The 24,613-nt window shown below is 44.0% G+C and overlaps 1 protein-coding gene across 7 annotated transcripts in view; it reads right to left on the bottom strand.

Annotated features, from left to right (window-relative positions):
- VPS13B (vacuolar protein sorting 13 homolog B) overlaps positions 1 to 24,613 on the bottom strand; it is a 794,855-nt gene that overhangs the window by 18,865 nt on the left and 751,377 nt on the right. For all 7 annotated transcript variants that reach the window (XM_053208413.1, XM_053208414.1, XM_053208412.1 and 4 more), the window contains exons 52-56: positions 23,616 to 23,899; positions 20,984 to 21,111; positions 20,574 to 20,773; positions 7,283 to 7,401; positions 2,750 to 3,558 (exon numbers count right to left, since the gene is read on the bottom strand). In XM_053208413.1, coding sequence (XP_053064388.1) covers positions 2,750 to 3,558; positions 7,283 to 7,401; positions 20,574 to 20,773; positions 20,984 to 21,111; positions 23,616 to 23,899 — 1,540 coding nt within the window. The remainder of the gene's footprint in view (positions 1 to 2,749; positions 3,559 to 7,282; positions 7,402 to 20,573; positions 20,774 to 20,983; positions 21,112 to 23,615; positions 23,900 to 24,613) is intronic.

The following is a 24,613-nucleotide window of genomic DNA, read 5'->3' on the forward strand; positions in this document are numbered from 1 at the left end:
GAGGCTGACCTGGTGTTACTCTGTCTCCAAGTGTGGCTCTGAGATTAGGTCAAGGGCTCACAATCTCCCCGCTGCTTGGACACGTGGGCTGGGTTTCCAAACGAGGTTTACCTCATTGCTCAGCCCACCCACCCTCTTTCTGTGAGCCTGGGCTGCAATGGGCAGGCAGGGTACTGAAGAAGGTTGTGGAATATGGTTCCCTGGAGGGCTCACTCTGCAGGTAAAGAAACAGCAGATTCCCTTTAACCTGGAATAGTCATAAGGTTCTACCTGCAGGTAGCAAGTTGTTCTAGAAACATCTTAATTCCCCTTCTCTCCATAGATTTTACACACAGGATAAAGAAAGGAGAGTAAGATATTGCCAAGCACAGACCACCTACAATGGGCCCTTCAGAGTCAGCACGGTGGGCACAGAGTGAAGGGATCCCACCCAGCCTCCCCATCTGGCTCCCCCAGCCACCCGAAGGTGGGTAGGTCTCCTGGATCAGGAGCACTGCCTGATGGGAGGGCCATGTGTGGACCAGAGTTACTTCTCAGCAGCATGGGAGCTAGCCAGAAACGGGCAGGAAGTATCTGAGGACACTCCTTCTTTATCGTCCAGAAGCAAGTATCCTTTGCCTGTATGTTTGGAGATTTTGTTGGGCAAGAGTATCGGTCTGACTTCCCATCAAATTGAGACTTGGGTGTAGAGGGACCCCAGGAGATTAGAAAGCCCACGTTCTTTCCTTCAAATAGGCTATTCATTTCTAATTACTTGACTGTTTACTTTTAAAACCTCCTCAAGGTGAATCCACAAACTTCCCTAGAAATGAGGTCAGGGTATTTCCACCATCCCAGTTAAGAACCTTCTAGTCAAGTTCAGTGGGTGAATCCTGACCCACGTGAGATACAGATGCAACTTGTTCACTCCCAGGCCAGCCCTCCCTCTTCCTCTAAGAGGATGCTAGTACATTCTCTCGAAGCCTCTTCTACCTGGGTGCTGGTAACCTGCTACCATCTCCTTTTGTCTGTAGGTTTTTAGTAACAGAATTCTCAACAGGCTCTAAAAACTTGGCCCTCTATATTAGAATTTCTTGTCCCAGAGTATAATGAGGTTGGGACAACAGCTTAGAGGATTTTTAGGTAGATTACAAAAAATCCAAACAGAATGTTCTTGTGAAAGCTCATTAAAAACAAAAAACAAAACAGAGCATTTTTAGCACACAGGCTGCAGGGACATGGCTCCTTGGTGCCACAGTTGGGAGTTTCTCTGCCAGCTCATTACCTGCATGGTTGTCCCCCCACACCTCAGCATTATGTGGTGGCCTGGTGGGAGGCTTAGTTCTTCCCAGGCCCCACATCAGAGCTCAGTAACTTACGTGCCCGCTTCTCATGTTAAAAGCAAACACTGCCTGAAAGGTTAAGTTTCTGGAATTGTTTATAAATATACCCATCTATTAAATTTGAAATGTTAACTGCTTATTTTTAAGTGATTTCTTAGCAAGAGAGAAATATTTTCTTCATTGTTGTGCAAGCTATCAAAACAATAGTGCAGGCAGGGCCCTCCCCTGATCTTGTCATTTTCAGTTAAGACTTCTAGGTAACCTTATTGACTCTATGAATGTCATTATGGAGAAAATGTAATCTCACCAGTGGGGCAACAACATGGGTCATTTACTGTTACACTGTTAAGCTTATATGGGAATGCTTTCACTAAGTACAATGTTACAAACATTCTCTCCTTTGTTACTCTCAGGAAGGCTGCCATGTTTTTTGCTAGAAAGGACCTACAAGACCCAACACTGGTTGGTGTTTGTTGCCTGAATTCATGGGAACATAAGGAGCTGAGTAATCAAACTGAAACCATGTTGGAATGAATTTAGGTCAGGAACATGTGTTTTGTTGCCAATTACCATAGAATATTCTGAGACCACTCTGTCTTTCAGCACACAGTACTCACCATACAATATTCATATTCATATTCAAACAACCCCCCCCCCCCCCCCACAAACTTCCATCTCACGTCTGTGGACAAGCCGAGACACTAACCACTTTCTTTTTGCGATCTGTCTAGACTGGCAGGGCCACACTGGGTAGGTAGAGGGCTCTTTACGCATCTTATGAGCATACAAATCCTCTGAATTTCTCACCTACAGCTATTCATGGACCTTAATGAAGGAAGCCAACAAGCTACAACTGGATTTCTTTTAAGCCCAGGGCTGGTTTTCCAGACTGCACTGATGTGCCCATACAGAGCCTTGGACCTGCAGGGATCTAAAAAGTGTATGCTAAATGGAATTAACAGTCTAAGTTGCATCATAGCAAATATAAAAGCTACTATTGGTTGAGTGTTTATTAAGTGCCAAGTCCTTTTATTTTATCCTCTCAGAAATCTTAAAACCCATTTTAGAGATGAGGAAACTGAGACTTGGGGAGGTTCAATAACTTGCCCAAGGCCTTAGGCAGTGGTGGAGTGTGGATTTAAATCCAGGTCTGACTTGGGCGCCTGGGTGGCTCAGCCAGTTAAGCTTCCGACTCTTGATCTCAGGTGTTGATCTCAGGGTTGTGAGTTCAAGCCCTCCACTTTCAGTTAAGTTGGAGTGTGGAGCCCACTTAAAAAAAAAAAAATCCATGCCTAACCGCAAAGCCCACACTCTTCCCCTCTCACAGTAGTGCCTCCCTAGTTCTTGACGTTGATGAGGCACTCCCAGGAACAATCCCTTTTGGCCCAGGCTCTAGTTCATCAAGGACCCCCAGCGTGTGACCTCACCTGCTCTGAAAAGAGCCCCCGCGGCATAGTGCATCGCCAGGGCGTGGACGAGCTGCCTGGCCGTGGTGAAGACGGGGCCTCTTTCAAACACTGAGAAGGAGAGTGGCGTATGGTCAGAGGCTATGTACAGCTTGAGGGAAGCGTGGATGCTGACGAGGAGATTCACCGGCTGTATCACCAGTTTCCGTAACTTCACAGGATTCACCAAGGCCCTGGCGTGCTGTCTGACCTGCGCGGGCAACACCTGTTTGCCACCTGTGAGTACCTCAGGGTGACCGGCCAGGTTGCCGTCAGGAAGGTAGGTCCGGAACAAAGTTCTGATGTAGTACACAAATGTATCTTCCACATATAACCGGGCAGGTTTCAATTCAAAACTGAACTCGTTAATATCATCGAATAAGAAGTTCTTGCCCTCGGTTAAGGTGAGGCAAAGTTTGATAAAACAATTTTTCTTGTATTCTTCCAGCTCTCTGCTGGATACGAGGAGGCTTTGCATTTTGGGACACTGCATGGGTTCTGGTTTTTCCCCCTGGCAGACTAAGACCGCGAAGTGGAAACTGGACTTGTTATACAGCTGGTTGTCTAACTGCAGGTCCCCACAGTAGACTTCCACACAGTGAGGCCGAAGGGGCGCTGCAGCGGCCTCCTCCCCGCGGAGGTGGCCAGTCATGGGGGCCATTTGGAGGAAAACACTGTCCAGTGTGAGTCTCAGAAGTTCAGATGATACTCTGTGGTGGGTGAGGTCATCAAACACCACCAAGCTCAACTGAGTGATGAACATTTTAAATGTCACAATCTTCTCCAGAGTTCTAGAGAAAGGGAAAACAACATAAGTCTCCCTCTTTTCTTTTTCCTCTTTCTTTCTCTTCCTTCCTTCCTTCCTTCCTTCCTTCCTTCCTTCCTTCCTTCCCTCCCTCCCTCCCTCCCTCCCTCCCTTTTTCTTCTTCTCTCCTCCTTTCCCTCCCACCCTCCCTTCCTTTCAATAGGGCCTTATTACACCCCTCCTGATATTCCATCAGGTTCTCGCAAGAAACAATAAGAATTCAACTTTCAGACTGTGGTGTCTGGACAGAACCTGCCACGTTCCCGACAGTACTGGGGAATGTCCCCCAAGGGACTAGTACAAGCTCTTGTCATGTTCTGTACATGCTTCCCTTGTCAACGCCAGATTTGTACTCCAAAATTCTTCTAGCGTTTGCGCACTAATTCTCTATCACGATCATCTCAAGGCAGAAAGGTAAAATCAAACCACCAAGACTCCTCACCTTGAAGTAAAGCAAAGAGAAGAAAACTCACCCTGAGCCCCCTGCATCCCGGCCCCTCTAGTGGCATCTGGGCCATGTGCTCCGCTCTCCCTACCATTTCCAGATCTGGACTGTGGTGCTCCTGCCTCAGGCCAACCTGTCACGGTGCACAAAATCCTTCTGCTCTCACCTCTTAAGGACATCACTTTAGCCACCCACCCGTCTCCTTTACCCTCATTTTTTTTTTTTCATTATCGGCAGCTTATAAACATGATGCTACTTCTCCCGTCTTCAAAATCCCTCTTGTAACTCCACCACTTCCTTCTCTAGCTACTACTCAGTTTTCTGCCCTCTCTTACATAAAAACTTCTACACACATTGTCTGCTGGCTGCCTTCCATTCTCTCTTCACCTTGGTCCAAGCAGGCTTCTGCCCCCATAGTCTGCCAAAGCAACGCTCACCAAGTGACTTCTGTGTGGCTAAACTGAATGATGGCTTTTCAGTCTGTGGCTCACTTGACCTACAATGGCATTTCACCTTGTCGATAACTCCTTTCCTCTGGAAACACTTCCTTTATAGGTCTTCTCTTCTACTTCTCAGTCACTGTGTGACCCCTTCCTCTTCTCCCTGATCACTGAAAATTAAGGTGCCCAAGGCTCCGCCCTTGCCCTCTTCTGTTCCTGTGTCTGGGCCCCCCCACTGGGAGATCTCACTCATTCCCACGGCCCCGATTTGCTGTCTGAGTGCTCATGGCTCCCAAAGTCACATAGGCAGCCCAGGACCACCCAAGTGCCAGTCTCCTACATCTAACTGCCTCTCCACTTTGTCACTTCTTTGTTAAAAAACACCTCAACCTGTCACGTCTATAATCAAACTCTAGATCATACACCCCACCCCAACCTGCATATGGTCTTTCCCATCTCAATTAATGACAACCACATCCTATCACTTGCTTACAGCCCGAGTTTAGGAGTCCTCCTTGATGTCTCCATTTTTAACCCCTATCCAGTGCATCAGGGAAAACCCAATGGTTTCTTCTTAGAAGGTACATCCAGATTCTGACCTTTCCTTCCCACATCCACTGATCCCACTGCAGTCTAAGCCATCAGCATCTCTCGTGTGAGTAACGGTGACAGTCTCCTAACTAGTTTCACTGCTTCCACCCTCACTTCTATATGGTCTACCTCACAAACAAACAAATAAATGATAAATAAGTTTCTAAAAATTTAGGTCAGATTATGTCACTTCTCCACTCAAAATGCTCCGATGATTTCTCCATTTCATTCAGAAATAAAGCTAAGTCCTACACCATGTCCCCCTCTCCCAGCCCTTACCGCTCTGGCCTCAGATACTCTTTCTACTTCCATCCACTCTGTTTGGCCCACACTGGCCTCTTCCCTGAGCCTCCAATATGTCAGACCCACTGTTTCAGACCTTTGAACCAGATGTGCCTTCTGTCTGGAAAGCTCTCCACCAGATACCCGCATTACTAACCCCCTTGCAGCTTTTGAGTCTTTGCTCAAATGTCAACTTCGTGGGAAGGCTTACCTACACTGGTTTTCTAAAATTGTGTCCTCTCCGTCCTTATGCCCTGGCACTCCTGGTCTTTCTTACCTGGCTGTTTTTACCCCTGCAGAAAGCCAACCTTCTACTGTCCCACAAAGTCTTTTATTTATTATGTTTATTCTCTGTCTTCCATTCTACACCTAGGAAAATGTGATCATCTTTTTGAGAGCAGAGATTCTGGTCTTCTTAGTCACTGTTGTATCCCCATCCTTAGAATAGCACCTGGCATCCAGTAAGCACTTCAAAGCAAGGGGTGTAATAGTTCCTTTATTCACTGATTCAACAGATAGTAGCAAATACTTGTGCCTCTCCTATTTCTATCACTCAATGTATAATTTGTTGCTAGTATGATTAATGCCCTATTAATGCCATAGACAAATGTTTCTGAAACTGGTGTGCAGGCTTGAAATTTTGTGTTATGTAATTTTATATTTACTCTCCAATTGTTATGCTATTCATTTTTTACAAAGTTCTGGGCAAAGAAAACATTCTACCCAACCTTGTTTGAAATATTGTAAATTCAAATTAATAATGATTTGGCAGGTCCAAATTAGTAAGTTCTTAACCATATATGAAAAACAAGGAACTTTTTTTTAAAAAGGCTTAAACAAACATATGGAAGTTAGTATTGTTATTTTATATTTTAAATACATTTTTAAATAAATTTTATTATAAAATACATTCTTCTGTATAAAATTAAAATGCAGAAAATTATTAGCTAATCACTCATAACTCCCACATATACTAACAATTTTGATTCTTTAAAAAAAATTTTTTTTGGGGCACCTGGATGGCTTGGTCGGTTGAGCGCCCGACTTCGGCTCAGGTCACAATCTCACGGTCCGTGAGTTCGAGCCCCGCGTCGGGCTCTGTGCCGACAGCTCAGAGCCTGGAGCCTGCTTCCGATTCTGAGTCTCCCTCTCTCTCTGCCCCTCCCCGACTCATGCTCTGTCTCTCTCTGTCTCAAAAATAAATAAACATTAAAAAAAATTTATATATATATATATATTTTTTTTTAATGTTTATTTATTTTTGAGAGAGAGAGAGAGAGACAGAGAGACCAAGTGTGAGTGGGGGAGAGACAGAGAGAGGGAAACACAGAATTGAAAGTAGGCTCCAGGCTCTGAGCTGTCAGCCCAGAGCCCAATGCGGGGCTTGAACTTACAAACTGAGAGATCATGACCTGAGCTGAAGTCAGACACGTAATTGACTGAGCCACGCAGGGGCCTCTTGATTCTTTCTTTTGAGTCTTAGTTCTAGGAATGTTTTCTGGGAACGTGTGTGTGAGAATGTGTGAACAGAGAAGTATTTACGTGTGTGTGTGTGTTATATACACACATACATACATACCTAGGATACATGACTAATCATAGCTATATATTCAATGTTATATTCTCTTTGCTTTCTTCTCTCCCTTTATTCCTTCCTTTCTTTTTGAGAGAGAGAGAGACAGAGAGAGACAGAGGGAGGGAGGGAGGGAGAATGGGCACACATATGAGCATGGGAGGAGCAGAGAAAGAGGGAGAAAAAGAATCTTAAGCAGGCTCCAAGCTTAGCACGGAGCCCCATGTGGGGCTCGAGCTCACGACCATGACATAGATCATGACCTGAGCTGAAATCAAGAGTTGGACACTTAACTGACTGAGCCACCCAGGCACCCAGGTTTACAAATTTTTAATGGGCAAGCTTACCATGCTGTGACTGGGATAATAATTAATCCTACCTGTTGGTAGCGGTTAAAATAGGTCCCATTTTTCCTTCTGGGGCCACAGTGATGAAGACTGTGCCACACTGAAGGACAACGTCCACATACACATAGCCAAAGCCAGTCAGGAACACAACCTGTGAAAAGAATATTCAGAATCTGATTAAAAAGAAATAAGAAACACTACTGAAATGGTACTTTCAAATGTCTTAAGTCCTGATTCAATACCACAAACACTTCTTGGTTATATTTCTTTATATCTATGTGTACAGGCTATACAGCTGACTTGAAATGAAGAAAGAAAAAAGAAAGATCAAATCCAGATTTTTCAATATCCAGCTGTAAGGTTCGTAGGAAAAAACAATGATGGATGGTGGGGCATGTGTGTCTTCCTTCTCTGCTTCTTTGGAATTGGCAAATAGCTCTGTATGGGCTGGAGCCCAGCCATGGGCCAGCTTTACGTGTGCATATCAACCTCTGTGGAAAAAAAAAAAAAAAAAAAAAAAAAAAAAAACCAAACCCTGAAACTCAGGACTTGAAATGCAACATGCAAAAAACTTCCAGGCTCTTGAGTGTTGACTTACTACCATGAGGATGTCTTCATATCCTGGGGACACAGAAACATACCAGAAAACCTACCAACAGCTGTTGACATGTCATAATCCCCTCAAGGTCTCTTAGTCTCTCATGTAACTTGTAACAATAGTGTCAGATAACTTCATTTGCTTGGAGTCAAAATTAATTTTGCTTCCATGGGAAGGTGGACTAAGACCTAAAAAAAGTTCGATCTCAGAAGCCAGGTGCCAGGCCAGCAGAACAGATGTCCTTTCAGCATTAAATACCGAGGTTGCTTAAATGGATAAATATTTGAAAACAGAACAGAACTATTTGAAAAACAACTCCAAGAACATCATGTTCACAGCCAGCATTACCTGAGAGTAGGGGCAAGAACCTCCTTATGTTTGGGAATGTTCATTCTGATAATCTGCAGTATCAATTCAGTACAAGTCTGGGCCCTTTATTACTGTTAGGGCAGCAAATAAAAGACGACTGCAAATTTCCGGACGACGGAACAAAGCTAGGTGCCTGCCTGACATGTAATGAATGTATTGGAATTCTGACCACATGAAGAGGTACCAGAAAGAGTATGCACAGAGCCACAGGGGACAGTCACAGACTCAAACCCGGAAGGGACTTCAGTGTCACTGGGTTTCTTTCTTGCATAGTGGCTCCTGACCGTGTGCAGCACCCAGGGCACCTGGGCGTCACCTCTGCCTCCTCCCTCTCATCTCCTGGAGCACAGCAGTCCTCAGATGCCCCAGTTCTGCAGGCTCCTCCCCTAGGGCCTTCGTTTTCATCCTACGGCTGCTGCTTTAGCTTAGGCCCTTGTCTGCCACTCAGCACTCCCGGCGCCCAGAAGATGCCTTCCAGCACAGGTTCTTTCCAAATCCTGTGTCTCTTTGCACATGCTCCTTAAGGATACCTTTTCCCCTGAAGGTACTCTCTCATTTTCCTATTCCTTTCCTCATCTTGATACTAACTCCAGCATTCCTGAGGCATTTTAACCATATTTCTATTTCATCACAAGCCTGAATTGTTTGTAGTACAGTCGCCTGTTTATACACCTGACTCAATTGCTAGATTGTCAGCTTCTTGAGGGCAGGAGCAGAGTCCATTTGTTCTCTCTGGACATGTTTCCCAAACGGATTGTTTTGCAGAAATATCTGTTTCAAAAGACCCTGTATCTTGAATCTGCCTTATCTGTTCTAAGATAAAAACTGTAGTTGACTGTGATAAAATCTGGAATGCAGCCAACTTAAAAAATGGCTCAGCTCATGAATCTAAAGCAAAACAGGTATTATTTGAGAAACACTCACATTTATTATTTTGTATGATATGCAAAGGATGTCAACTGTTTTTTTACTAGGCTTATAGATGTGGGATTATTCATCTGGAACAAACATCTATATTTTCCTCTCTCAGTGACTCTGCGTAACTTCAGCGTATGTCCCAGGGTTTTAGCAGAGAACTACCACCCCTCAGAGGAGGGAGGGAGAGGATCAGTAAGGGACATATTTACTGTTCTGCTCATTCTCACAGTCATCTTTGGGCCTTAGGAAATGAGGACACTAGTACCTTCTAAGAGTGAAGATTAGGCAAGCTGATGGTTTCTGTTAACTGCCCAAGGGACTTTGAAGCAGGCAAATGAACCCAAACCTTTAAAGGTACTTCTTCTGGTCAAAAACCTGGACTCTGCAGAAAAATTTGCTGGGTGTCCCTTTCACTCACCACTAGAATGGAAGAAACATGGACTTTAATTCTCAGGAGCCTATCCCTGTCTCTTTCCCCCAGTAGAGAAACTGCTCACAAGGCCAAGCATTTTGTACAGTGGCAGCTCTAGGGATTAGAGAGTTAGGTATCTACCTACCAGAGAAATTAGGCACCTGTACCTAGGTTCCCCCAGAGGTTTCAAAATAAGTCCTTGTTTTGGTCTGAAGGTTTGGCCTTCAAAGCCTCAAATACTTAGTGAAGAAGAAACTTTTTGAAGAAAAACCTTGCTGACTCCTAGTCTAGCTGGTTGTAGCAGCCGCACACCCAGCACCCATGCCCTTGCTTAGTCCACTCTCCTACGGATACAGAGCTTCGCTATGTGGCTGTCGTCAGCTGATGGGATCTCAGCAAACGTGGGGCAAGAAGCTTGGTAAAGCTTGCTTACTGGGGTTTGCCCTCCTGCCAACCATGTGAGGAAGCCTGGCCTAGCCTCCCTAAAGAGAGACCACATGGTGAGAGAGATGCCCAGACTTTCCAGCTGAATTCATTCCTCAGCCAACTTCCAGCTGAATGTGGCCGCATGAGTGATCTCAGGCTCATCCTGCAGAACAATCATGCTACCAAACCTTCAGACTCACGAGAAGTCAAGCGTTTTCAAGCCTCTAGGTTTTGGGGTGGTTTGTTACAATGGGACAGACAGAAAGTGATGGAAACTCCATCAACCTGCATCCTTGACTGACGATGGAGAACAGAGCTCCCTGGGCACAAAGCATGGGCAAGAAGCAAATTCTAGGGTTCTGATAGGCAGCATAACCTAGCCTATACCAACTACCATAGATATTGGTAACAGAACTAGGGTTCCAGCAGAAACCTAATGCATGAGTCCTTGGCTTAATGGTCAGGCAGTAGAAACTGGTATTGAAAGGGATTAAAATGGCAATTCATGTTATGAAGTAGCAAGACATTTAGTAGAACTGTTGCCTGAGATTACCTGGGAGGCAGATTATAAACCTAATCCAGAAGATGAGGTGTGAAAACAAAAACATTAGTAGTGTGTGTTGACTACTGTTGGCTGTCTCTGGAAATGCATTCTGAAGAAGAGATGAGCTCAGCAAACAATTTGCCAGTTTGCAAATAAAAATGAAAAACAACAGAGATTCCAGAAACTCAGGGTCTTGCAAAGCTAGAAGTGCTTTTGACCTCAAACAGCAAGAGACCAAAGTTTAGTGTTTGAATATGAGAGCAGATTAATACTCAGCCTTAGGGCTATGTACAGGCATCACACTCACTGTTAGAACCTCTTAATTATAAAAGTGACTCAGAAAAAAGCTTAGATTAAGAGTATAACTTTGCCACAGAAGCTCTAAAGTTAGAGGCAAGGAATCAAGATAGCACAGGAATATGCCTTGAAAAGGAGCATAGATGTGGTTATCGGTACATAAATTCTCTGGAATCAAATAGTGTTTGAGAAATGACTACTGATGAATACACTCATGAGTCTGGACTACAAGAGACTGAGGTTATTTGAGCTTCAGATGTGACCAAGAAAGATCTCTGAGAGTAGGTCCAGGGGCTGGAAGAAAAATGGTGAGAGCGCAGTTCCAAGAGCAGAGACAGGGCTCAAAGACCAGTCCTTGTTTCAAGGTATAAACCCCACAGTTACGTGCTCAGAAACTTTTTGGACTTGTCATAGATGAGAGGCTGCTGCTATGTCTCATCCTTCCCATTTCCAATTTGGAGGGGTTAAAACAATGATCCTGTCTTGTAAAATGGGGGGAGGGGAGAACAGCATGAGCTCACAGGTCTCCAGGTGAAAGGAGTCAAGTCCAGACTAAGAGAGCATCACTCAGAAGTCCTGGATTTCCAGTGGGACGTCGTGACTCATCGGAACCCTCGGGAGGCAGTGTGTTTGTTGCACACAAACAAACACTCATTTAATTCACTAAATTAAATGAGTAATGACCAAGGGGATTTCTGCTTGTTGTTGCTGAGTTTATTATAGAATAAGCTAGCCAGTCCTGATCAGTGCCATCATTTAGGTGTTTTTTTCTTCCTTCACTTCACACTGGTGGTGTGGGGGATGCTATGGGCAACATATAGTCAAGAGATTTGCTGCTTTGGCCACAAAACACTTGGAGGATACTCTCTGTATCTGTGTTGGAGCACTATGACCAGTAAGACTTTCTCTCACACATATGGGAATAAGAACACTACTCTGGGCCTATGTCTTGCCCTCCACAATGCCCTTAGTACATTGTCTTTTACTACAATTACAAATAAGAAACACTTCAACATAACTTGTGCTTTTCTACAGTTATCTTTTTTAAAATTTATTTATTTATTTTGAGAGAGAGAGCGAGCAGGGGAGGGGCAGAGAGAGGAGGAGAGACAGAATCCCAAGCAGGCTCCATGCTGTCAGCACAGAGCCTGACACAGGGCTTGATCTCATGAACTGTGAGATCATGACCTGAACCTAAATCAAGAGTCTAATGCTCAAACAACTGAGCATTAAAATGATTGATTACATTTATATGTAGCAAAAAATATTAAAAAAAATTATACTAATTTATTTTACTAAGTTAATAAGTTATGGGGGGGGTGCCTGGGTGGCTCAGTTGGTTAAGCATCCAACTCTTCGTTTCGGCTCAGTTCATGAGATCAAGCCCCATGTTGGGCCCTAGTGTTGGGCATGGCACCTGCTTAAATTCTCTCTTTCTCCCTCTACTGCTCTAGATTGTACTCTTTCTCTTAAACAACAACAACAACAACACTAAGTTAATAAGTTACAGGGGGACACAAGAAATAAAAGAATGAATTTTGAAAGTCTCTCTTCCCTTGTCTCCCTTTTTCCCTAGAGGCCATATGCGACAATCCAAGGATAATCCTTGGAGGGAGGGAGTTATAAAGTGTCCCAGGACTGCAGCTGAGGTAGACTTACATAATAGGTAGAACTGTTATTAAAACTCCTTCCATACTCCCTTCCTTCAATATTTTACCGATTTCCTCTTCAACTGGGTTCCAATAGCCATAGGAAACATCTTACTGGGCTTCCTCCCTTTCTCTTTCTTCTACCTAAGTCATGTTGCCCCCACCTCAGATTTTCACTTCTTTTCTGTGATGAGTGATTTTGTGTCAGCCTGACTGGCCACAGGGTGCCCAGGTTAAGCATTATTGCTGGATGTGTCTGTGAGGCTGTTTCTGGTTGGGATTAGCATTTGAATCAATGGACTCAGCAGACTGCCTTCTCCAGTGTGGGGGACATCATCCAGCCTGTCGAGGGGCTACCCCCTTTTCTCCTGCCACACTGTTGAGCTAGAACCTCTCATTTTATCTTCTCCTGATGAATTTATGCCATCAAATCCCTTGGTTCTCAAGCCTTTGGACCCAGACTGAATAATGCTAATGTTTCCTTGGGTCTCTAGCTTGCAGAAGGCAGATACTTAGCCTCCAGGGGTAGAACTGCAGATAAATCAATCAGCCATGTTATTTGTTCTGAACTTTGGCTAAAACTCATCTTTCATAAAAAACTGTACTCCCTATTTTGGGAAGGAATAAATGGAAAAGTTGCTACTTATTTCTCTAGATGAAGTGGCTTGTAAGAAATATGTTAAGAAAGAAAACCATAATATGGAAGAAGCCAAGGCTTAGGCTTTGAAGGGAAGAAGAGATTTGCATGTGTACTATGGGACTATGTGCTACAGGACTGATCCCTAACGTGTAGAGGGAATAAAGGAGTTGAATGTAGCCTGCTTGGTCTCAGGTAGTCAGTCGTCTGTTTTAAGCAGTTTAAGGCCCGGAGTTTCAGGCCTAGAGAGCCTTCTCTGGGCTGGACTCTTGTGTGTTAGTAATCACTTTTGTGGTACTTGTGGAGACAGACTTGAGGGTGAAGAGGTTGACAACAGAGAGACCCTTAAAGGGCATTAAAGGCTATTGCTAAAATCTGGGAGAGGAATGATGGATAAAAGGCCTGGAGTAGACCATGGTCACAGAGAGAAGGGGCAGAACCAGAGACATTTCTGAGGATTTCTGCCAGCACCTGATGACTTCCTGGATGTGTAGGGGGAAGAGAGGGAAAGGAAGGCACTGGGCTGCAGTAGGAAAAGTACAGGAAGCCTGACAGTCTGGGTTTGGATCCCAGGTCCACTTGCTCTGTGCAAGTTGACTTCTCTGAGCTTCACGTAGCATCTACCTTTAAGGGATGTGGCAGGGACTAATGATATTTGTAGAGTGCTTGACATAAAGCAGGAATTTAAAACAAGTTTGCATAAATATTATTGAAGGTTTTTATACTGGGAAAATGGCGATAACAATCACTAAAGTGAGAACTCTAAGAGAAGCTGGCTTGGGGAATGGAAAATGATCACTTTGATTTCAGAGATGTTGGGTTTGAGGTGCTTGTGAATTTTAGGTGGAGATATCTGGTGAGTGGTAAGAACACAGACTTGGAGCTTAGGAGGGACGCAGAGGCCAGAGAGAGATCTGAGAGTGACTGGATGATAGTTGGTAGCTAAAGCAATGAGATGAGATCTCTCAGAGAGGAAAAGAAGGGAAACGAATTTCTAAAATGATCAATTTCTAAAGTGAGAAAAAGGTGGATAAGCATGAAAACAAAATAGCGTTATCCTGGGTAGAATTCTTCCCTCTGTGTAATTACTGAAAAATACTTAGGGAAATCCTTACTCTCAAGCATCTTTAAACGCATTGTGACTCAGCTGGAACAAACTGTAAACACACAGAAGACTCTAGACCAGGGAAGGCACTTGGCAGTTGTTCAGAAGTGGGTACCAACCTGCTGATACCCCTTCTGGTCCTGATACGGGATATATGGGAAGGCAAGTGAAGTAAGCAAGAAGCCAAAGTATCTGTACTGTGCATTTGATAAGTCAGATACTCACTTGGATTTGGTGGCTTTTTTTTGCATGAAAATTCCTGGATGGAGGCTAAAGGGGTCTCAGAAAATGACTACACTACATGCTCTTTAAGCATCAGTGCTCAGGGTTACCTCTGTCTGTTGTGCACCAAATGGGCGGATTACACACTTGAGTCCTGGTTCATCAAGGCACTTACCAAAGTGTCTCATGGTAACCTTGTAAGCAAGATAAGAAATATCTTATATAGTATGGTTTAAAAAGTGCTTTTAGATGCATTTTCTTATGTAAGACATGTGGGCTAGATGACAGTACAGTTTGGTGTGTTAGTGGCTGACCAAACCCATGCATTAGGGAAGTAGCTGGTGATTCACCATTGCAAGTAGACCTTGGACGTGTCCTGTTCAACATATTTATTAATGACTTGGATGAAGATGTAGAATGCATGCTTGCCACATCTATAGATGACATAGAGCTACCAAGGATACTTAATATGTTGGATGACAGCATCACAATTTTTTTTTAAGTGATTTCAACAGGCGGGACTAGGCCAATAGCAACAAGATTTAATTTATTGGGGATAAATGTAAAGTCCTGTCACTGGGTTCAAAAAGTCAACTGTACAGCAAGTCATATGATAAAGACCTGGGGGATGTGGTTGACCACAAGTTCAATAATAACAAACAGTCTGAACTTGTTAATAAAAAGCTAACTCAATCTTCTACTTTATTAATGGAAGCACAGGGAGGTAATAGCTGGTTAGACCACATTTGGAATACTATGTATAATTCTGGCTGCCAGATTTTTAAAAGGGAACATAACACACTAGTGTATTCAGACAAGGGTAACTGTGGTGATGGGTCTGGAAATCACATTTACTGAAGGAATGATTCAAGGAACCAGAAATGTTTGGCCTGGATAAGGGAACACTTAGAGAAGATGTTGAAGCTGCCTTCAAATAATTGTAGTGTTGCTATATTAGAGGGGGAAGTAAACAATCTGTGATGCCCCACAGGGTGAAACAAGGATGAATGAGTGGGTGCCACAGAGGGACAGATTTCAGCTTGATACAAGCAGAAACTTTCCTGTAGTCACTGCAGGAATAAGCCACAGCCAGGACACTGAGGGGAGATGTCATGGAAGGGACTCCTGCCCTAGGTAAAGTGGAGATTAGAAAACCTCTTCTAACCTGTGCTTTCATGAACCTTCAGGTAGTGATATTGGTAGCCAGGGCTGGACTCCAAAGGATAGACAGTGAGCTCAGTTTGGTGCAGGAAAAACAGGACTGGGCCACATGTGGGCAGATCCAGGTTCCAGCCTGATCCTGCTTACTTACAAACCACCTAGCTGATTACTCTTTAAGCCTCAATCCTCTCATCAGGAAAATAAACATAAAATTATTGCCTTAACGATCCCAGAATTTTTGCCATGATCAAAGGCTCTGTCTTAGGACTTACTCCACTTGACTACATTTATTTACTTACACTCAGGTTCCAGAAGCAGGAGTAATGCCTTATTTAGGGCAAAGGGTTTGGCTCTTGATAGTTCCTCAATAAAAGTTTGCTGAATAAATGAATGGAAGAATTGAGACCGTGGATGTGAGAGCACTTTGTAAATGGTATAGAGCTCTATAACCATGAAGGATTGTCATTCCCCATCTTTCACACACTGAGAAGAAAACACTGGTGACACTGACTCCACTAAAGACTTCTGCTCAGAGTCAAAGATCATGAGAATTCACTGAATCTTTTTAGAAGAAAATTCACCTGCAAACTTTCTGGGGAATCACATCGCCCATTCTTCTTTGCTGTTTCAATGGCTCAGACACTGCGTTTCATAACCAATTCAAAGACTTCCCAAGGCTCTTAAGATAAAAACCCAAGTCCTTAGGTGCAGACACAGAATCTTGCTGGATTTGGCCTTGAATTGTCTCACTAAACCCTTCTCCCACCCCCCTTTTCTTCAGCTGGCACTATGACCACACTGGCATTTAGGTTCCCGGAAGGACCACGCTCCCTCTCTGAGCACCGAAGCTTCAAACATGTTGCTCTTTCCGCCAAGAAAAGTTTCCCACTTTTTTGTCTACTTAATGCCTGCTCAGCTTGAAGGCAGAGATGCCAGGTCTCTTACCAGAGAGATACTCCTTGGCCTCTCAAACTAGTCTGCTGTATATCCTAACAAGACAACTGTACCTTCCCTTCATGGTTCCTACTGGACTTCACAATACAGCCACCTAGGCGATCACTTGCTTATCCTCTCCTCCACCTGTCATCTCCTGGGAGGTGAGGGTGTTGTTCCCTTTAGTTCACTCTGCTTCCTGTAGTCCCAGTACTAAGTTACAATGTCTGGCACGTATTAGAAACTCAGTGAGTATTTGGTGGCTGATGACTGAAGCATGCCTCTTAGTGTTTATGTTACTTAAATGGTAACTACGTTTTCTTTGTACCTTTTTATTCAAAAAAACATTGGCTAACGCTGACAAAAATAAGGCTTCTGATTAACAGGAACTGAAATCCCATGAACTACGCAGGGTTCTAACCTGTTTTCCAGATAGGATCAAAACTGTGGCTTAAAATGGCCAATGTAAGCTCATTTTTTACGTCTTTGCTTATTTATTTGGAATCTAAAGATGTTTTCCTCTCGAGTCAGTCAGGCTACCACTGCCTGTCAAGTTATGGACAAGAGCACCAGCTGCTGCATCAGGGGCTCAGTCTGAACCACCAGGAGAGGTCTCCTAGCCAGGTGTGAGCTGGTAACACAACCCTGGAAACCCCATGCCAAATGCAGTCCGGATTTTGTGGCCTACATGCTATCGGGTCTTCCCGGTGACTCCTGATCCGAAGAACACTTCTTTGCGTGATTATAAACTCATTTTCTGCATGTTCCCTCTCATAGTCCATTTCAAAATTATGCAACATGGCACTGTTCTATTTCCAAAACTGAGGCGAGGGGCCTATCTCTGGCAAAAGCTAAAGGAGTTCTCTTTCTGGAGGCAATATTAGGGATTTTACAGTGTTTTAATCCTGCTTTTTAAGGTCAGCTTGGAAATTGGCATCATGTGCCTCAGACCAAGGGCTGAGGAAAGGCTCCTGGAAGACGATCTCACTCCTACAGAAGGGCTGCTTCCTTTCATCAGAGGACACAGCTCCCTTCGCTCCCCAGTGATTTATATGCCCTGGTGTATTACTGAGGAGATGTCGGTGAGGGTCTGAAACAAATCTTCCTGCAGAGGAGGAAGTGAACCATGGTCTGCAGGACATATGGCACACAGCTCCTCAAAGATTAATGGGAACATGAGCCTTTGCTGGGTCCTCAGACCAGGGATGATAAGGGTGTTGGAAAGAGTACCTCTTCCTAGCTTTGAAGTATCTGTGACTACAAAGGTTTGAGGAAATTTAGAGTGAATGGGAATCCCTGAAATAAGGTTTGGCAGGCAGAATGCCTATTGTAAAGAATCCCCCAGACATAGAGAAGTAAGCAAAGTTTTGAAAATCTTTAAACCGATGCAGAGGAGTTCAGGAACGCTTGAGAAGCTTGCAATATTTATTTTGTACATTAATGAGACCAGGAATGTCTCCCGAGTCTGCACGGATCTAACAGATTTTCAGCATTCATCTCATGAGTGCTGCGGACAGAAGAAACCACACCCCTGTGTAATGTGGAGCCAGTACATACGCGGGTCTCCGAGGTGAGGGCGGCCCCCAGGCTGCTCATCCATTCTTGCATCTGTCCCTGTCCCTGGCCATGTCCTCCACCTGTTTCTGTGGCTAATTCTCTCCCCAGACCCCCAGCCCTTTCCCTCTCTCTCTTGGCCGACGATTTATTCCAAACTTCACAATAACCTTAAGGCCACCGTGCATCAATTCAATTTCCTGGCCCCTCCCTCCAAAGAGCTCTCCCTCCCTGTGCCCAGTCCCACCTCTTTTCTACAGCCAGGGAAGAGGACGTGGTCCTTCTGTCCAAGGAGAACTACGCTCCCTGTGCCTGGGACTCGTCTCTCTGGGCAGCTCCTCACCGTCTCTTCCACTTCTTGACTGACTCCATCCCTGCAGTACAGAAAAGAGCTTCCTCCTCTCTGACCTCCTTTGCTTCATGGCCTCACTCCTGGAAAACACAATTCTCATGTTCCTCCACGCCCTCCCTCCCACTGCCTCTGAACCTGTCATTTCCAATTGCTACCTTCTCTCCACCATTTTACAGCCTGTAAGCTTTGTCCATCAGGGGCGTTCTGTTTCTCCCCTGCCTGGGTCTCCTCCTGCCACTCTGCTTGTTCCCTCTCAGTCTCTTTTGCTGCTCTGCACTGACATGCCGGCGTTTCCCGAGGTTAGGGCTGGGGGCTCTCTTCTCCTCCTTTACAGGACCTCTCTCGCTTGACCTCATCTTCTCATTCACACAGTCACTCATTTGCTGATGTGATGTTTACTAAGATCTTCCTGTGTTGACAGGCACTCTGCTGTAGCCTGAGGATGAATAAGGCAGGTATCTGACTGCCAGGAATACTAAATTGGTAGGAGAGCTTTTAAAGAAATAAATGCAACTTAATGTTACAAATGATAAGTGAACATGGAGAGGGGCCGGTGGTGGGGAGGAGATTTCACAGGAGTGAAGACAGAGAATCTCTTGGGAGATGAGAAAGAATGTGCCAGCTGGGGAAGAGGGGCGTTCAGGAATCCCAGGTAGGGAAGCAGCATTTACAGCATGGTAGCTTGGAGCAGTGCTTTGGGGTCTGGCAGGTCGGGATGAAATCCCAGTCCCTTCTCTTGTAACACATGGGAACTAAGCCGTGTTACTTCTGGAGGCCTCAGTTCTCACTTCTGTAACATGGGGATGATAGTCCCATCTTGTATGGCTGCTGGAAAGGTTAGACAGGAATGAACGTAAAGTGCTCAGCATGATGCCTGGTATGCAGTAAGCGATTACGAAGTGAGAGTCATTATTATAGTAAATATATTTATGACTTTGATATGTGTCCTGTAACCATGACAAAGAGACCTACTTCACAAGCTTGTTGTGAAGGTCAAATGAATTAATACGTACGAAAGAACTGTGACAAAGGATAGCACAATATCACTTGGCCACAAAACGGAATGAAGTTCTGACAGACGCTGCAACACGGATGAATGAACCTTGAAAATACTACGCAAAGTGAATTATCCGGGCACAGCAAGACAAATACTGTATGGTTCCAGTTACACAAGGCACCTGGAACCTGGCAAGTTCAGAGACACAGGGTACAACAGGGGCTACCAGGGGTTGAGTGGAGGGAGAATGGAGAGGGATTGCCTACCGTGTACAGAGTTTCTGTCTGGGATGATGGAACAGAGAGTGCTGACGGTTGTACAACATTGTGAATGTTTTCTAATGCCCGTGAATTATACACATAAAATGGGAAAATTTTAAGTACAGCAGAAATGAAATGTTAGGTTCACATGCCATTTTTAACAAAAATAAACACCACTAGCACTGAGATTAAGACAGAGACAAATCGGGACATTTTATCTGTTCAGGGTTTTTAAACTATACTTGTATTTGTAGAGTGTTATGTACTTCTAGGAAGAATGTGTATATTTTTATATTAAATTCTAAAGAGGGGATGAATCTAGGGTTGGCATAACGATTGTCCTAAAATCTGGACTGTTAGGGGGCTCCTGGGTGGCTCAGTCGGTTAGGTATCCGACTTCGACTCAGATCATGATCTCGCACTTTGTGAGGTTGAGCCCCTGTCGGGCTCTGTGCTGACAGCTCAGAGCCTGAAGCCTGCTTTGGATTCTGTGTCTTCTCCTCTCTCTGCCCCTCTCATGCTCATGCTCTGTCTCTCAATGTTAAATAAAAAAATGTTAAAAAACAATTAAAATCTGGATAGTAGGACCACCTTCTATATAGAGGAGTCTAACAATTTTATTTCATTTTCGACTTTGGATCACACCCAGTGTGCTTGCCTTTACCGAGTGCTTCTCTCTGGTAAACAGTTGTATAGGACATTGTGGAGGTACCTATTGTATGTGAGAATTTATAACCTAACGAGGACGTAGAAATGGATACATGCATCCTCATCTGGAGATAAGAAGTTTAGCACTGAGAACATGCTGTTTAGAAGCAGACAAGCATGGAAACCTTAGACAAAAGAATGTGTCTTGGGGCCTTGATGGGAACACGTGTGGCTCACTGACCTGTGTTCCCTGACTGTTGATGTCGATGGCATCGCTCCACTCAGTTGTTGTGTCCCCCAGACATTCTACTCTCAAAAAGAGGCTAGGAAGTAAGTCTTTGGTCTTGCAGTCTGGATAATTGGAAATCTGATGATACAGTTCATGATGAATTGAGCACTCAGAAGGAATTCTTCTGCAATAAACCTCAAACTTTGGAATATCTAAAAAAAAAAAAAAGGCATATGCAGACTCAGGCCTTGACAAAGACGAAGGGATATTAAACATAATGTGGCAGGAGAAACTTCTCGAAGAGAGATGAATGATACTTTTATTTCAGTGTTCTTCACAGGATCACAGGTAGCTACTGAATTAAAAACCTCCAGGAAGATTATAGGTTTTATATTATTTAGATTCAATGCAATAAAATATACCTTTAATATTTTCCTTTATAAGGATTGTTACTGGACATCTGTTGTGGAAAATTATCCGAGGACTAGGGTCTTCTGAGAGGGTTAAATAAGTCACTCCAAAGTGTTCTTGATATGTCAGTGCTACTGCCCTGGAATGAAATCAAATCAAATGACAGAAGCGGTTTAGAAAAAAATGAATGCTTCCTCTCGTGGTACATGTTTATTTAGATTTGTAATATTCACAACTGCACAACACCATCTCTTTTATCAATCAGAAGAAGTGTTTTCCAGAGAAAGGAGGCCATCCTCTCATCTAGTAACGGACTTATACTAATTACAGCTTTACCGACTTTTTCTTGACAATAGTATCACATAATTATCATGAAATATTCAAAGACGTAAAAAATTACTTCAAAGAGGAAAACCATAACTTCTACCACTTAGAATTCTGGCCAACCGTGTGCTAACCTCTTCCTCCTGCTCTGCTCTCCTTTGTGCAGATGTGCCTTAAACTCTACACATGCAGGGCCTTCTTCTTCAGAAGTGCTTGGTAAATTTTGGCTTAAGAGGAGATGATATGCTTTTAGAAAGACTGCTAGAGAACATGGGTACTTGCTCTAGAGAACATGGGTACTTGCTCTACAAAAGGTAGGTAGGCTCATAATGCTTGCTGTCAGTTTTCACATCATCATATTGACATGACCTCCACTTTGCATACCAAGAGCAAAGCTGTATTAATCGGCGTTAGAAAAAGTGCTGTGTGGGCATAGGCTGTCCTCTACAGCGGAGACACAAGACTCTTCCAGTCTACATCATAGACTACCAAACAGTATTTCGTATCAAAACAGGACAAAAAAAATCCTCTCGGAGGTTTAAATTACATGGACTGATCAAATTAATCAAAGAAATCAGGTATTTGCCAAATGTAGCCCTCAGTTTACACTGATTAAAAGGGGTTGATGATGCATTAAAGAATTCCCCAAATGCCATTTACCCTGTTCACCAAGGTGAGCTCTTCCCATAGTATTTGCCTGAAATGCCAAAGTGAATTGTCCAGTAGCGTTTGGGGAAATCACATTAATAACACATCAAAGGTGCATGGCAGGACTGGGGGAGGAGGGGGAAGAGGAGATGGGGCTTGTAGGAAGCGAATTCACTTGCTGAGTACAGTCCCTGGATTCATACCAAAGCTCGTTTCCCAGCCTAATTTTGAAAGAGCTGGGGCAAGCCAACCTCAGAGAATTTCTTCTTGCTAGCCAAGAAAGCTGGGGGCCAGGACTGACATATGGTATTTTCAATCTAATATCTAGTTTAGTATTTGTAGATAAGATTAAGTTATATTAATACAATCGTGTCTTAGAATTCTTAGAATTTTAAACATCATTTCCAAATGCAATTTCATTTTAAATTTTGGCTTTCAGTTTTAAAAATAAATTTTGTTTTCTCGACATAGGTTCACATCACTTTCAAAAATACTTCCTTCAACTCACCACACTTAACTTCTCCAGCCAGAATATAAATATAACCACTCCTCTTCAGAATCAGGGATGAAAAGTGTTTCTAAAATCAGGATGTTTCTGAATGTTGTGAAAGAAGAAGGGACATGTGTAGGGAACAGGGCCTTACTATTATGGATAACGTAAGTTGGGGAGTTACCGTTTAAAATATTACTATTAGAAATCTCTGTAGACATCAAAAAGTTAGAATAGCTCGAATCTCAAATGAAGTCTGTAAAATCACAATCACGGGAAAAAGGCACCTCTAAGAAGATCACAAGATGTTTTCTTCTGTACTTTTTGCATATACCATAAATAAGTTATTCCCGACAGCTACAGAAAGGACGTATTGCATGCAAAACAACCACAAAATAAAAGTCCAGTATGAACAAACCATTACATGTCTCCGGCTTGATTCTGTGGTTGTTATTTGCATAATTGGTAATCGGTAATTGGAGCAACTTGCGTGCAGGAACAACCACAGAACAGAGTCTTCTGTGACTTGTGTTTATCTAAGTTATCTCTGCTAATGACTTTTAAAGAAAAATTCCATTTTGAAGTAGATGTAAAATATGGGAAAGGAAAAAGGTTTTCCAACTTGACTCTCTCATATTTTAACCCTTGACAGAGGCTAAGAAGTCATCATAGAAGGCTATCTTTTCATTTTGATGTATTGCTGCTATTTCATGCCACAAACACCATCATTCCCCCCCACCCCCACCCCCCATAAGCTGCAATAAGGGAAAAATCTCATCAGGAGTACGCTGGGGCAACCCACATGTGATCACAATGTTTGCCCAATTGTGTACGATGTCTAGAAGCCATTAAAAATCAAAGTAAAACCTGGGGCACCCGGGTGGCTCAGTCAGGTAAGCGTCCGACTTCAGCTCAGGTCACGATCTCACGGTCTGTGAGTTCAAGCCCCGCATCAGGCTCTGTGCTGACGGCTCAGAGCCCGGAGCCTGCTTCAGATTCTGTGTCTCCCTCTCTCTCTGCCCCTCTCCTGCTCCTCAAAAGTAAATACACATTAAAAAAAAGTAAAAGTCAAACCCAGTTTTACACGTGGTGAGCAATGCAGCTGTTTTTGTCTCTCCTGGTGCCTTGATGAAGAGCTATCGCAACAAGCTAAGAAGGGCATTCACACGGAGGTAAAATACCTGGTGCAGAATCCATTTTCCCCACAACTTCCGAAGGGCACGGCTACACTCTGTCTGGGAAACTCTTGTTTAACTATAGCCGGCAGGCTCCAGCACTGGGAACTGTTGGCACCTGAGGCAGGAGAAAAGGCCAGCAAGATCTGCTTCTGCAGCATGGAGGCATCCAGTGGTGACTGACTGATATCGGGCATCAGGTCCCAGCAAGGAAGGGAGCTGGATTTCACAGCAGGCTGCTCTCCACCTGCGCAGATGCTGAAAGTGGCACTGTCTGGAACGTGAAAATACTGAGAAAAGAAAAGACAATGCCGAGAGAGCACGGTTACTGCACCAATGGAGAGAAGTGAAGCTTTTGAAAGCACAGCTTCTAAGAAACCATAACCATGTAGTCTCAGGAGGTGGCTGGGTGGGGGACATGGGCATGTGAGAATCCCATTCCCATGAGAAAGCCCCAGTGAGACTATTACAAGCAGTAGGGGCAGGGTCTGCTTTTCTAGGCATAATGAAACATGATAGGGCCGGGGTGACTTAGAAGGTGATGCAAAGTTCTCAATGTCCCCCAGGTACTGCAAAAATCCAGATGTCATAAGGGTCGACATGCCACATGCTGGGGAGAGAGTCCTCTTGGATGGGTATGACCGGACTGAAAGGGTGCGCTCTGAGGGGCCTTGGGAAGAAGAGAGCTGAATGAGATACAGAACAGTGAACTGGGAGCTCGGAAGACAAACTCTGTTTAAGGCTCATCCTGAGGGAGGAGGAAACTCTGATCCCAACCCTCAGTTGAAATTCCACAGGGTTTCTGGCACATTAGAAAGTCTCAGAAGTTTGACTTAAAAAGGACCTTTAGAGATACTTTATTTAAAACTATTCTTTCACATCTGAGGAAGCTGCTTTCCAGAGAGCTGCTGACTTGTCCAACATCACAAAGACAGTGAGTGGCAAAGCCCAGCTGGAGCCAGGCTTCCTGCTTCCCATTTGGTGGGTTTCCCACTGTTCCACAC

This window comes from Acinonyx jubatus, chromosome F2, assembly GCF_027475565.1.
Source record: "Acinonyx jubatus isolate Ajub_Pintada_27869175 chromosome F2, VMU_Ajub_asm_v1.0, whole genome shotgun sequence".
NCBI lineage: Eukaryota > Metazoa > Chordata > Mammalia > Carnivora > Felidae > Acinonyx > Acinonyx jubatus.